The 13,951-nt window shown below is 38.5% G+C and overlaps 1 protein-coding gene and 1 long non-coding RNA gene across 2 annotated transcripts in view; one reads left to right on the forward strand and one right to left on the reverse strand.

Moving 5' to 3' along the window:
- The window catches only part of LOC126999502 (uncharacterized), a 68,640-nt gene that overhangs the window by 3,372 nt on the left and 51,317 nt on the right, over positions 1 to 13,951 (forward strand). The gene's annotated exons all lie outside the window — the stretch shown is intronic.
- The window catches only part of LOC126999500 (zwei Ig domain protein zig-8-like), a 64,612-nt gene continuing 51,356 nt past the window's right edge, over positions 696 to 13,951 (reverse strand). Inside the window, exons 5-6 of the mRNA XM_050862146.1 lie at positions 10,616 to 10,787; positions 696 to 2,466 (exon numbers count right to left, since the gene is read on the reverse strand). Coding sequence (XP_050718103.1) covers positions 2,330 to 2,466; positions 10,616 to 10,787 — 309 coding nt within the window. The 3' untranslated portion in view covers positions 696 to 2,329. The remainder of the gene's footprint in view (positions 2,467 to 10,615; positions 10,788 to 13,951) is intronic.

Raw genomic sequence — 13,951 nt, forward strand, 5'->3', positions numbered from 1 at the left:
GTGTGTGTGTGTGTGTGTGTGTGTGTGTGTGTGTATTCGTTTATTTTCTTTCCTTTCTTTCCTTGTTTTGTAAGGAGAGATGGACCGGGAATTTTTGGTTAGTTTCATTTTCTTTGTAAGTTCTGCAATATATCCGTTTTCTGTTTTCTCTGTTCACACTTCTTCTTTATAAAGTCTCATAATATATCTCTTTATCTATCTATTTATTTGTCTGTTATTTTTATCTATCTATCGATCACTAACCTTCACTCACTTTAGCTTTTTTTATCCTTTTCCACAATTTATTAATTTTATTCACACCTATTTTTACTCTTATTTCTTATTATCTATATTATTTAATATTTTATCTATCTATTATTTATCTATCTATCTATCTTATTTATTTACTCACCTGCACATACATTTTTATCTTATTTCTCCACCATTTACTAGATTTCTCTCTAACTATCTCCTTCAATATTTACCTATTTATATTTCTGCATTTATCTATCCATCTATCTCTCGCTTACCTGCACACACATACACACATTACTATCACACACACACACACACACACACACACACACACACACACACACACACACACACAAATACACACACACACAACCTCACCTGTACATGTCTCCTACAAGTATACCCAACAACCTCTAGCACTCGACAGGTAGTAGAGAAAGCCATTGCATACATATAATTTATTCATGTTATTATACACGACACCCACGCCGGCAGGAAGACCATTCATTATTCAGGCTCAGAAAGTAAAGAACGCGACACCTATAGATTTATTTTACCTTAGATTTATTCACCTTATTTGTCCTTGTCTCGATGCTTTGTGTGGCATTGGTGGGGAAGTTCTTTGTGTTTTTTTTTGGGGGGGGGTATTTTTCATGGGTTTTCGAGGTACAATTTTTCTCTTTCTATTATATGTTTGTTTTTATGTATTTTGGATGTCAAGGTATATTGCAATTCTTTTTTTCATATATTACTATATTTTCTTTTATTTTTTGTGTGTATTTTAAAGGTTTCAAGGTACGATTATATATTTTTACTTTATGTTGTACTTGTTCTCTTATATATATTCTTTTTTGTGTATTTTAGAAGTCAAGGCTCATTTTAATTATTTCATGTTTTCTTTTCTTTTATAGTTTACATTTTTTTAATGTATTTTAGAGACCAATGTACATTTTTTTACTCTCGTTTTCAATATACGCTTTAAGAAATGTGTTTTTAATATTTCATAGATGACAAACGACTTTGTTTTAGATTATGTTAAAAAAAGTGTTTACTTAACTTATTGATTTCCTTCTTTTATATGTTATTTTTTTCAGTATTTTAAAGATCAAGGAACATTTGAACTCTTTTTTATAATATGCGCTTTTAGAAAATCCCTTTTTTTTATATATTTCATCGTAGACCAACGACTTAATTTTGGATCATGTGGTATTGGAGTCTTGCTTAGCTTATGAATTTCAACGTTACCAAGGTTAGGTTAGATTAGGTTTGAAAAATCTCACAAATGAAGTCATGATCAATCCATACACAAATCACTTAAATAACTTACGGAGATGAGATACAAGTCTATATATATAAATAACTCTTTGCAGGTTATTTCAACGGTAATATAGAAAAAACAATACTGACAGAAAAATATCATCACTAGCTGGAATTACAAACAGTATTTACACACATGGAACTAGACGGTACATTTAATTATTAGCACACGACCCCCTAAATGGGCCATGTTTCGCCGGCTTGGTCACAGACTGTATGCGAGAATGATACAGCCAAAAAAACACAAGAAAAAAACTCATTGACAGCAGCCCCGTAAATAACATACAGAGCTGTTTGACATATATAATTAGATACTGGAGTCCACACACACACACACACACACACACACACACACACACACACACACACACACACACACACACACACACACACACACACACACACACACACACACTCTTGCACTCTCTCGCTCTCTCTGTCTCTTTCCTTATTTATTTAACGCACACACACACACACACACACACACACACACACACACACACAGCTAGGAAAAACGGCTAGTAACGCCTTCTAACAGGGGGGGATGTAAAACAGTTGAGTTGGGGGCTATTAAGAACCGCACGACCTCGGCTCCTCCACTACACACGGAACCAACAGAAAACGGAGATACGACATTTAATTACATGGAAAATGGGAAACAGTTCTTGGTATTTCGAGGAGAGAATGGGATGGGTGTGCAACTGTCTCTCTCTCTCTCTCTCTCTCTCTCTCTCTCTCTCTCTCTCTCTCTCCCATCGCCGTGATAATAGTCCTTTACCTATAATAGTCGAGGCGATGGGAGGAAGGGAGAGAACAGAGAGAGGGAGAGGGAGATAAGTAAGGAGACGAGGGCTGAAGTCATGCGCACAAGTTGGCAACCGCTTGTAGTTGTCTGCATGGCCGCCGGAGTCTCGCCTGCAAGGATAACAGAATATTAATTGAAAAAAAAACGAGAGAGAGAGAGAGAGAGAGAGAGAGAGAGAGAGAGAGAGAGAGGAAAATAGAAATGGCTTAAAGCAGAGGGAAGAAGGAGGAGTCAGTGAGAGAGAGAGAGAGAGAGAAGTCAAAGCAGAAAAGGAAAATAGAGAATCAGAAGTAAAAGCAAATAAAGAGAGAGATAAAAAAAACATACAGAAAAGTTCCACTAGAATATGGATCTGTAGGTTCACTTGAAAGAGAGAGAGAGAGAGAGAGAGAAAATAAATAAGAAAGTGAAAACACGCCTTTCCAAATATTTACATTATAAAAAAAAAACATCACACACAATTTTTATATATTTTTACCCTCTCTTCTGACACCTCAAGCTTACTTTTCATCACTTTACTTGCTTGCTTGTTTGCCCTCCTCCTCCTCCTCCTCCTCCTCCTCCCCCTCCTCCTCCTCCTCCTTTTAGCATCTCTTTACAGCGTTTTCCCGTCGCCTTCTCCTCCTGCTTTCCTCGCCTCATTTTTCACGGCTTACAATAGTCTTCAAGGCCTCTCCTCTCGCCCGGCTGTCGCATTCATCCCTCCATTCATAATTTCTACTCAGCATCACTGCTACTACGCCGCCGCTGCTTCACGCTTTTTCGCTAGCTTCTTACCGCTCTTATTAATCTATCTCTCTTTCCAATGTTTCTCTTTATATGTCTATGTATGTATGTGTAAATATAGCATGCTTTCACTGGTGTATTCATTCCTCTGAAGAAGTTGTACCAAGCGAAACTAGTCAGGAATAAACATCTGATTTAACCCTTTGATTTTCCCTACTCGCCTTCACCAATATGTATAAATGTATATATTCTTTTCCTGAGTATGGATTTGTTTGGGTATCTTTCTATCGCCTCTCTTAATCGCTAGCTTTCTCCTGCTCTTTTTACTCGGGTTTCTCTTTTCTTTATTCTTGTTTTTTTTTTTATCTGGGTATTCCTATGTAAATGTTTTCTGATTATCTTTTCTCCGTCTCACTCTTTTTCGCTTTTTTGTTTAATATCTCTGCGGGGGTTTCTCTGTTCGTATGTGTTGTTTTTTTTTAATAGCTGTTTATGTGTGTGATTATTTGACTGTCTTTCTCTCACGTGTTCACTCTTCTATGCCTGCTTTCTACCGCTCTTTTTACTTATTTCTCTTTTTTCTTCCATTCGTGTTTTCTTTTTTCTGTTTATTTATCTATGCATGTGTTTATCTGAGTATCATTTCGCCACTCTTCACTCTTTTTTTGCTTGCTTTCTACTGCTTTTTATCTTTGCTTTCTCTCTGTTTCTCCATTCGTATCTGTTTTTCTGTGTATCTGTCTAGTTATGTCTTTATCTGGCTACTTTTCTCTCCATTTCTGTTTATCTCCTCATTTTTTCCTTCCCTATTTCTCTTTCTACTCTTCGTCTTCATGCTGTGTTTCTCCTTTCCTTCCTCTCCTTCTTTCCTCTCCGTTTGGTGATGCCTTTTCTTTCTTCCTACTGCTTCCTGTCTCTCCTTCCTTCCCTCCATCATCCTCCCTTCGTCCTTCCTTTGCTCTTTCCGTTCAATGTGTTTTCCTCCCTTCTCTCATTGCATCCCTTTATCCTACCTGTTTACCTTTCCTCATTTGCCAAGTGTTATCCTCTCTCATTCCTTCCCTCTCTCCTCTCCTTCCCTTTCTGACCCTAATCCCATCTTCTCATATTTCCACTCTCCCTCCTTTTTCTCCCTTTCCACTGTTACTCTCCCTCCCTCTCGCATTTCTAGGTTGCCGTTCTGAAAGGTGAGCTTCGCACCTGTCATCGACCTCTCACTTTCACCCGAAGCCCCGCCAGCTGAGGGAAACAAGACCTGCCGCAAGTTATGGCTTCGAAAGGTCTATCTCTCTCGCTCTCTCCCTCTCTCACTTCCTCCCTCTTTCTCTCTCCCTCCCTCCCTTTCTGTCTCTGTCTCTATTTGTATCTGTCTCTTTTTTATTTATTTTCTCTGTATTCTTTCTTTTTCTTTCTTTCTTTTCCTCTGTTTCTGTCTCGATTTCTCTCTCTCTCTCTCTCTCTCTCTCTCTCTCTCTCTCTCTCTCTCTCTCTCTCTCTCTCTCTCTAAACACATGTTGAGTACATTAGTACATGACAATATTATTTTCCTAAGCTAAAGTTCCCCCGACCGGTGGGGAGCTATTCAAAAGCTTCTGCCGAGATTACTCTCTCTCTCTCTCTCTCTCTCTCTCTCTCTCTCTCTCTCTCTCTCTCTCTCTCTCTCTCTCTCTCTCTCTCTCTCTCTCTCTCTCTCTCTCTCTCTCTCTCTCTCTCTCTCTCTCTCTCTCTCTCTTGTTTGTCTTTGTCGGAGTCTGTCGCCTTTCTCATTCTTTTTATCAACTTGCTTTCGTTTCTTTATTTTCTATTTTCTCTCTTTTGTAGCTCTATTTTTTTTATTTATTTGTCTCTCTCTCTCTTTCTCTCTCTCGTCGCATCTCTTTGAACTGTATTTGTTTTCTTTTTTTGTTTTTGTTGTTTGTTTTGTTTGTCTTTTCACTTCATTGATTTGATTCCCTGTCTCGTTTGTTTTTCTTTTGTTTTTGTTTTCTTTTCCTCTCTCTCTCTCTCTCTCTCTCTCTCTCTCTCTCTCTCTCTCTCTCTCTCTCTCTCTCTCTCTCTCTCTCTCTCTCTCTCTCTCTCTCTCTCTCTCTCGTCTATTTGCGTTGTGAGTCTGTGTTTCCCTTTGTCCGCATTTCTTTATTTCTCCTTTTTTTTCATTATCCTTCAGTGCTCTTTCATCTTCTTGTCAACGTTTATTACTGTGCAGAGCTATTTCTTCCTCTGTCATTTTCTGCTTTTTTTAAATTATTGTTTTTTTTTCTTTTATCTTGTGACCCATATATTCATTCGTTTCTTCCTCTCTTCCATTCTGTCTTCTCTTACCTCTCTTTTGTCTTTTATCTCATTCATCTCTTTCGTTTTTTTTTCTTTTATAATAGTGTTTTTTTTTTCATTTTTCTTTTGCTCTATTTCGTCGCTCGTCTCTTCTGCTCTTCCATTCTTCCATTCTTTCATCTTCTTTTATCTCTCTCCTTTTTCTTTCTGCTACATTCAGCTCTCTCTCTCTCGTCTTCCTGTCTGTCCTGCATTCTCGTAAGCTATCCCCCTCCCTTCATTATTCTCTCTCTCTCTCTCTCTCTCTCTCTCTCTCTCTCTCTCTCTCTCTCTCTCACCTGCAAGCTAATTACCCTTTCTTTCCTCCACTACCTTGCTCCAACACACTTTTACTCTCACTTTTCTCCTCCCCTCTCACTTTTTTATCTCCTCATTTTTCCCTCCCTCCCTCCCTCCCTCCCTCCGCTAAATTAGAGGTGTGACTCCTCCCTTTTGACACACAGTTTTCCGTTTTCTTTCATTATTTTTTTTTCGCTGGAGTTTTTTTTTTATACGTTCAGGAGTTTGAGGGGATTTTTTTTCGTACCTGTTTATTTATTATTATTAGACCCTCCTGGAAGGCCTGATATATTTTTTTTGTTTGTTTTCTTGCTTTGTGAGAATTTGTAAGATCTTTGTTTATTATTTTCTAGTCAGTTTAAAAAAAAAAATCCTCTTGCCTATTTATTATTTTGTATACTTATTTTTGTTTACCTCGTTCTTGGCAGCTTCTTTTTTAGGGGGGCATTAATAGACCTTGCAAGATCATTACGTTTATCGTTTTTAATAACCATAATCATTTTGCTCTTTTTTTCTGATTCGTCTTATTAACGACTATGTATATTTAGCTTGGTTTCTTATTTACCCTGTGGCAGCCTCCTTTTCCATTTATTTTATAGTTACGAATAATTTTTCAGTCAATTTTTAACGTTATTAGCCGTGTTAATTAATTTTCGGGGTTACCAACGTTACTTTAGCATTATTTTGTACATTTTCCGAGTTTATTTTCCCATTTCGTTTTCCATTTTCTTCCCCGTTAACCCTTTCCTCCCTCCCCTTTGCCGTGTTCGATAATTTTTCTTAATTCCTCTTTAATACGATATTCCGTCCCCTCCCCTTTATAAGCCATGACCCACTCTATTAGGTCTCTCTCTCTCTCTCTCTCTCTCGCTCTCTCTCTCTCTCTCTCTCTCTCTCTCTCTCTCTCTCTCTCTCTCTCTCTCTCTCTCTCTCTCTCTCTCTCTCTCTCTTTCCTAACCAAGTACCATTCCCCTTCCCCTTAAACATCATTCCTTTTTCCCCTTAACTAAGTCGCCCATTACTCTCCCCACCCACAAAAACTTATCGCATTTCCTCCTCCCTTTTTCCCTCCCCCCTGTCTCTCTCCCCTTCTCTCTACCTATCTGTATCTATCCTTCTATCTACTTATCTATCTATCTGTCTCATTTCGGGGGATTGCAAAGGTGTGTGTGTGTGTTGAATTTATTGGTCCTGCGCCACCTACACTCTTCCTTACGTCGATGGAGCTGAGAAATTTATCAGCCTTGTTTAGTATTCACGAATCCGGGAATGGGTTGTGTGGATTTTCTCTTTTTTCCATCCTATCCCCTTGGTCTTCCTCTCCTTCTTTTCCTTCCTTCTTTCTCCCAGCATGCGGATGGTGAACATGAGCGATTTTTGCCTGTTTCTTGTTCTTCGTTTTAATTCTCTTATTTATCACTGATTTCTATTGTTTATCTTTGGTTTCATACTTCATTTCTTCCATTATTTATTCACTTCCTTATTTCCTTTCTATATTTCCATTGTTTCTTTGTTCGTTATTTTTTTCCTTTCTTCATATTTTTTCCTGTATTCTTTTCGTCACCCTTCTCCCTTCCTTCCTTCCTTCCTTCCTTCCTTCCTTCCTTCCTACGTTCTTTCCTCAAGATTATATCAATACCAATAGACAACTTTTTCATATTCTTTTACCTCCTTCCTTCCTTCCTTACTACCTTCCCTCCTATCTTCCTACTCTGTACTCCGTCCTATCTTCCTTTCTTTCCTTCTTATCGTCCTTTCCTAACTCTATCAATACCCGGCGGGCGGTTTGTGCTCGTAGATAAAAACTCAGGAATGTTGTAACTTTGCATATAAGATTTCACTGTTACGTTTAAAGGATATTTTTTAAACCTTTTTCCTTCCTGGGGAGAATAAACGCTTAAAAAAAGAATATGTTAGACACGTGGCGGCCGTTTCGAATTATATTTTTTTCTCTCTATTTTAATCCATTATTACAGATGATGGACATAAACAGTAAAATTTCTTGGCCACATTTAGTCAGTAATTGCACGGCGGGATTGGAATTTTATGTCGACTTTAAATTACAGTCAGACATGAGAGTGAAACGCCACACCATAATTATGCGGGAATTAGACACGAACATTCATATTGAAGTCGATTGTGTGGGGGCGAGGTTGAATGATTATAAAATTAGTACGTGCGTCGGCATTATGAACCGACATGTCACCCTTGGAGTCTCTTTGGGGAGATATGTCAAATTTAAAACCTTAGACAACGTAAAACTCGATGATGATATTATATGTACGTTTGACCATCCATGTATAGCCCTTGCGTAGCCCTATCGGCCTCTTGCAGACTCCTTATGTGTCGTGGAAGTCTACGGTGTTAGGTATGCACGTTTCACTACCCTTGTATTGGCCTAGTATATGTCTTCTGGCCTCTTGCAAACTCATTATGTTCTTGTGTATCGCGAAATTCTACGGTGTTAGGTATGCAGGTTTAACAATGTACGTATGTATGAATATGTGGGTCTGGGTATATGATGTTAAGCAGTATATACGTTCATCGTTTTGGGTTTAAGCTGAAGCAATCCGATATCTTTCAGTATACGAAATTCATTATGCGATATTCTTTATTATATGATATCATTCCTTACACAATATTATTCATTACGCAATTAGTAAGTAGAAGAAAACACCGAAAATGAATAGAGAAAGAATGAAAATAACGCGGTATGAAAATAAAAATGAGAGTATAAAGAAAAGAAGAGTAATAATAATAATCGTAAGTCAGATAAAATAATGCGCAAAACGAAGCCAGAGAAACACTCATAACCCTCATAATAAGATTACTTAATGGAGGCGGGAAAGGCAGGGAGAGATTTAAGAGTGAAATGAAGGAGTGGAACTTTTTCTTCAAACCCGCCTTTCAGAACTACTCTTATGCTTTTATTTTAACCTGACTGAAGAGAAGGAGGAGGAGGAGGAGGAGGAGGAGGAGGAAGTAAAGGAGAAAAAGGTAGAAGAACAAGAAGAGGAAGACGAAGAAGAAAAGGAAAAGGAAAAGGTAAAAAAAAAAGTAATAGGAAAAGAAAAAGAAAAATAAAATAAAAATGAGAAAGAAGTAAAATATAAAGAAGATGAAGAATAAAAATAGAGTATGAAAAAAAAGAAGAGGAGCAGGAGGAGAAAGAAGAAGAAGAGGAGGAAAAAGAAGAAGAGGAAGAGGAATCTACAAAAGCCTTTCGCTGACGTTACACAAGATGTAATGGACTAAAAAAAAGTTACGAAGCTTAGCAACTTTTCCGGCCAGGGAGACTGAGGTTAATGGGGGCGGAATTAGAACATTCAAGGGAGGGACGGAAGAGCCCGGGCCAAGCAGGTGTGTACGTGGGCGGACTTGAAGAGGAGGGGATGTTCAGGGGCCAACGCGCGGCCAGGCTTGCGGCGGAACGAGGAGGGAGTAAGAAGTTCAGCTAAAGAGTAAAAGGGTTTGGAGGAAGCGCTGCATGTTAAGTCTCTTCCTGCAGTTATGAGTGGACAGAGAAGATGGTCTAAGTAAAGGAAAAAAGTGATAAGGTTTTGGACATACTGAATAGGCAATCGTAGTACAAATGTTTAGGTATATGGTAAAAAGTCTGCATGTTTAAGTTTCTCCTGGCAGAGTGGAGAGAGAAGATGGTCTGAGTAAAGAAAAAAAAAGTGTTAAGATTTTAGACATAGTGAAAAGCCAATTGTAGCGCATATGTTTAGCTTAAGAGTAAGAGGTTTGGAGAAGAATTGTTATGAGTAGATAAAATGTGGTTTCGAAGTAGAAGAAAGAGAACAGGCAAAGCTTTTTAAAAATACTGTAAACCAACTCGTAAACTAATGCGCAAACGTTATAGTACGTGTTTAGCTTTTAAAAGACATGCAGCGGTTATAAATATGCCGTTTTTGATGTAAGAGAGCCGCAAGGAAGTAAGAGAAAGATAAAATGAGTTAGAAAAAATTACTGAAAAGAGGAAATTCAATGGACATAAGACATAAAATAAATGAAAGGAAAAGGAAAAGAAAAAGACAAAGAAAAAGGAGGAGAAGAAAATGAAAAAGAAGAAAAAAACATGAAGAATAAGAATAAAGTATGAAAAAAATAAAAAGAGGAGCAGAAGGAGGAAGAAGAAGAGAAGGAAAAAGAAGAAGATATAAAGAGTTAAAGTTGTAGTAATATTTTTTGCTCCAGGAACCGTAGGACAGAAAAAGGAGGGTATAAGGTCCGTGATGACATTCTAAAAGCACAAAAATAACGGACTTAAAAGACATCAGGTAACTAGACGGAGGAGATAAATGCCAGACGTGGAGAAATATGTCAAAGAAAACGTAAGATCAGAAAATTTTGGAGAGCTGTGGAGTTGAGTTGAAAAAAAAAGGAAAAAGATAGACGAGATTGGACGAGAAATGAAAGGATACAAACGGAGGACTCTAAAAGCATGGAGGGGCACGTGGGTTCCTTAAGTAAGACGTAGAAGGTGCGTAAAGCCGTCGCCTGCTGCCCGTTAAAGTCTGGTAAAAAGGCGGCTTAAAAGGAAATAAAAAGAGAAACGTTGAATGAAAAAAGTTGAAGATACGGATAAACGTTTGATGGTGAGAGAGAGAGAGAGAGAGAGAGAGAGAGAGAGAGAGAGAGAGAGAGAGAGAGAGAGAGAGAGAGAGAGAGGAGGAAAGGAGGAAAGGAAGAAAGAGAATAAACAAAATATCAAACTAACTGACTTACTAACAGTCTACTCAAAATACCAACTAACTTATTTATTACTCAACTATCTACTTAAATAACTAACCAGCCTTCTATCTAACCAATTAACTAACTAATTATCTGAATACCTAACTACCTAACTAACTACCTTACTAACTACCTAAATAAGTATCTACCTAACAAACCACGTAACTAGCTCTCCACACTTACTAGTCAGCACGTGAACCTTGATGGAGACCCGTTTGGCATTGGATGGCTTGCAAGAGTAGAGTCCGGAGTCCCAGGAGGTAGCGTTCTCGACCAGCAGGGAGGAGCGGGTCGTGTCGTCAAAGTGGTCGGTCTTCACGTTAATACTCCGCCCAGGCTGACCGTAATTCACCAGCTGCGGGGGATAGAGGGGTTGAGGGGGTTAACACAGAGGGGAAAGGGGTTTAGGGTGCTAGAAAAGGGAGGAAAAGGATTGTAGAGGTCTTAGGTGAGGGAGGAATAGGTAGTAAAAGTGTTAGTAAAGAAAGGGAATAGAGTCAGGGCGTTAGTGGAGACAGCAAAGGGAGTGAAGGTGTTCAGACAGGAAGGAAAGGGAGTTAGGATGTGTTAGGAGAGGTAGGAAAGCGAGTATTGGGTTAGTAAATGTAGGAAAGAAACTACGGGTGTTAAAACATAACGGAAAGGGATTGAGAGTGCTTGAAATAGATTAGAAATGGAGTGAAGAGTTGGTACAGAGGTGTTGTTGGGGATGTATTAGGTTACGAGATTGTAGGTTAAGGATCAGAATTAGTTTGTTGTTGAGGGAAGAAGAGGTGATGAAGGTGACAAAATAAGTAAGGTTTGAGATATCTGCTGCGTTAATTAAAAAGTAGAAGTCACAGGTTATTAAAGTACTCATGGATGACTAATGAGTGAAAGAAGATAAGGAAGAAGAGAAAGTCGAGGAAAGCAAGCAGAAGTGGTTAAAGAGGAAGAGAAAGCTGAGCGAAGTAAGGTTCAGCTGGTGCATTAAACGTAGGAAGAGGAATAAGAATAGGGAACGGTCACGAGTAATAGAAGCACTTACAGGAAATATAGGCTTTAGAGGTTGTTGAAGGGGCCATCTTATTAGTAATGATCTCGTTATGGTGCTGCTGGCGGTGGTAGTAGTGAGGAATGAAAGGCAAAGGGTGGGAGGATGGAATGCATGTGGGTTCTGCAAAGCGAAGGAGAGATGAGGAAGAGTAGGAAAGTGTGTATGAGGGAAGAGTGGAATGAGGGCATCGCGCACGGCTGACTGTTTAAAGACCCATGAGGGAGGAGGAAGCGGTAGAGCAAGGAAAAACCGAAGGAAGAGGATGACGAAGAGTAGGAGGATGAGGCGGAGAAGGAGGAACCAATGATGGAATGGGAGGAGGAAGTTTAGGTTCAGGTAAAGGGAAAGGAGGAAGAGGAAAAGACGAAAGAGGACAGACAAAAAACGAAAAAGAGAAAATTAATAATAAAAAGAGGAAGGAGAAGATGGAGGAGGAGGAACCGATGATGGAATGGGAGGAGGAAATTTAGGTTCAGGTAAAGGGAAAGGAGGAAGAGAGAGAAACGAAACAGGATGAGCAAAACTAGAAAAGCAGAAAACTAAGAAAAAGTGGGGAAAGGAAACAGAAAGTGGAGAAGAGATCGATGAAGAAGAAAGAGGGGGAGGAGGAGGAAGTTGAGGTCCAGGGAAAGGAAAAGAAGGAAGAGGCAGAAACGAAACTAGATAAGCAAAAATGGGAAGGAGAAAACTAAGGAAAAGGGGGAAGAAAAGGGAGGTGGAGGAGAAGGAGGAAAAAAGAGGGGAAGGAAGTCGAGTTTCAGGTACAGGCAAAGAAGTAAGAGGGAGAAACGAAACACGATAGGAAAAAGGAGGAAAAGAAGAAGAAAAGGAGAAGAAAATAAGGAGGAGGAAGAATTCAAATACACACAAATAAAGCGAAAGAAGAAAGAAAGACCTCTATGAAACATGAATGAGAAAAAAAGACGAGGAGACTGAGAATGAGTAGGAGAAGAAGAAGAAGGAGAGAGAAGGCGGGGAAGGGAAGGGAAGGGAGTAAGCGAAGGTGAGGAGGTAGTAGAGGTTTAAGTGCGGTTGCTAAAAGGGCTGTTGGAGGATGAGGGAGAAGCTAAAGGGGTATAATAAAGGAAGAAACGCCGGACCAACGAAGGCAATGACGGCTAATGCGAGACGATGGAAAAGGGAGTAAAAGTAAGAATATGTAAAGTAATGACTAACGCGAAACAAAGAAGCAGCGCACGAGGACGAAATCGCACGACAAAGATTTAAATGGATTACGAGGGAAAATAAAGAACGGATTGAAACACGAGGGGAAAGGGAAGGGAAGAAGGAGGAGTGAGAAAAGGAATGAAAGGTGGTGATAAAAGAAGGTTATTAGAGGTGACTTTTGCGTTCTGGTTAATCAGAGAACGTGAACTTAAAAGCGAAAAATGTAAGAAAGAAAGAGAGAAAAAGAGGTAAAGAGAGATTGATAAATAAGACGAAAGGAAGGAGTGAGAAAAGGAATAAAATGTTAGATAAAAGGAGGTAATTAGGGGTAACTTTTGCGTTTGGTTAATCAGAAAACATGAACTGAAAAGCGAAAAATATGCAAGAAAGAGAAAAAGAAATGAAAAAATAAAAGACGAAGGGAAGGGAAGGAAAGGATGAGAAAAAGGAATAAAAGAGAGGAATAAAAAGGCAATGAGAGTAACTTTTGCGTTAGGTTAATCAGAAAACATGAACTGAAAAGCGAAAAATATAAAAGAAAAGAAAAATAGAGATTAAAAAATAAAAGACGAAGGGAAAGGATTGAAGAATGAGAAAAGAAATAAAATAGAGGAATAAGAAGGTAATGAGGGTAACTTTTGCGTTAGGTTAATCAGAAAACATGAACTGAAAAGCGAAAAATATACAAGAAAGAAGAAAAATAGAGATTAAAAAAATAAAAGACATAGGGAAGGGAAGGAAAGGATGAGAAAAAGGAATAAAAGAGAGTAATAAGAAGGTAATGATTGTGAATTTTGCGTTAGGTTAATCAGAAAACATGAACTAGAAAGCGAAAAATATATAAGGAAGAGAAATAGAGAATAATAAATAAAACACGAAAGGAAGGAAGAGTGAGAAAAAGGAATAAAACAGAGGAATAAGAAGGTAATGACTTTTGCGTTAGGTTAATCAGAAAACATGAACTAGAAAGCAAAAAAAAGTACGAGAAAGAGAGAAAAGCGAGAGAGGGAAAATAAACGAAGTAGATAAAAATAAGGAAGGAAAGAAAGAGAAAGAGTAATGAATGAACGAGATTAAGGACATAAAGAAAGGACATAAGAAAGAGAGAGGAAGCGAGAGAGGGAAAATAAATAAAGTAGATAAAAATGAGAAAGAAAAGAGAGAAAGTAATAAAAATGAACGAGATATTAAAAGAAAAAGGCTGAGGGAGAAAGCAAATAAAGAAAATAATAATGAGAGAGAGAGAGAGAGAGAGAGAGAGAGAGAGAGAGAGAGAGAGAGAGAGAGAGAGAGAGAGAGAGAGAGAGAGAGAGAGA

The sequence above is a fragment of the Eriocheir sinensis genome, chromosome 16 (assembly GCF_024679095.1).
Source record: "Eriocheir sinensis breed Jianghai 21 chromosome 16, ASM2467909v1, whole genome shotgun sequence".
Taxonomy (NCBI): domain Eukaryota; kingdom Metazoa; phylum Arthropoda; class Malacostraca; order Decapoda; family Varunidae; genus Eriocheir; species Eriocheir sinensis.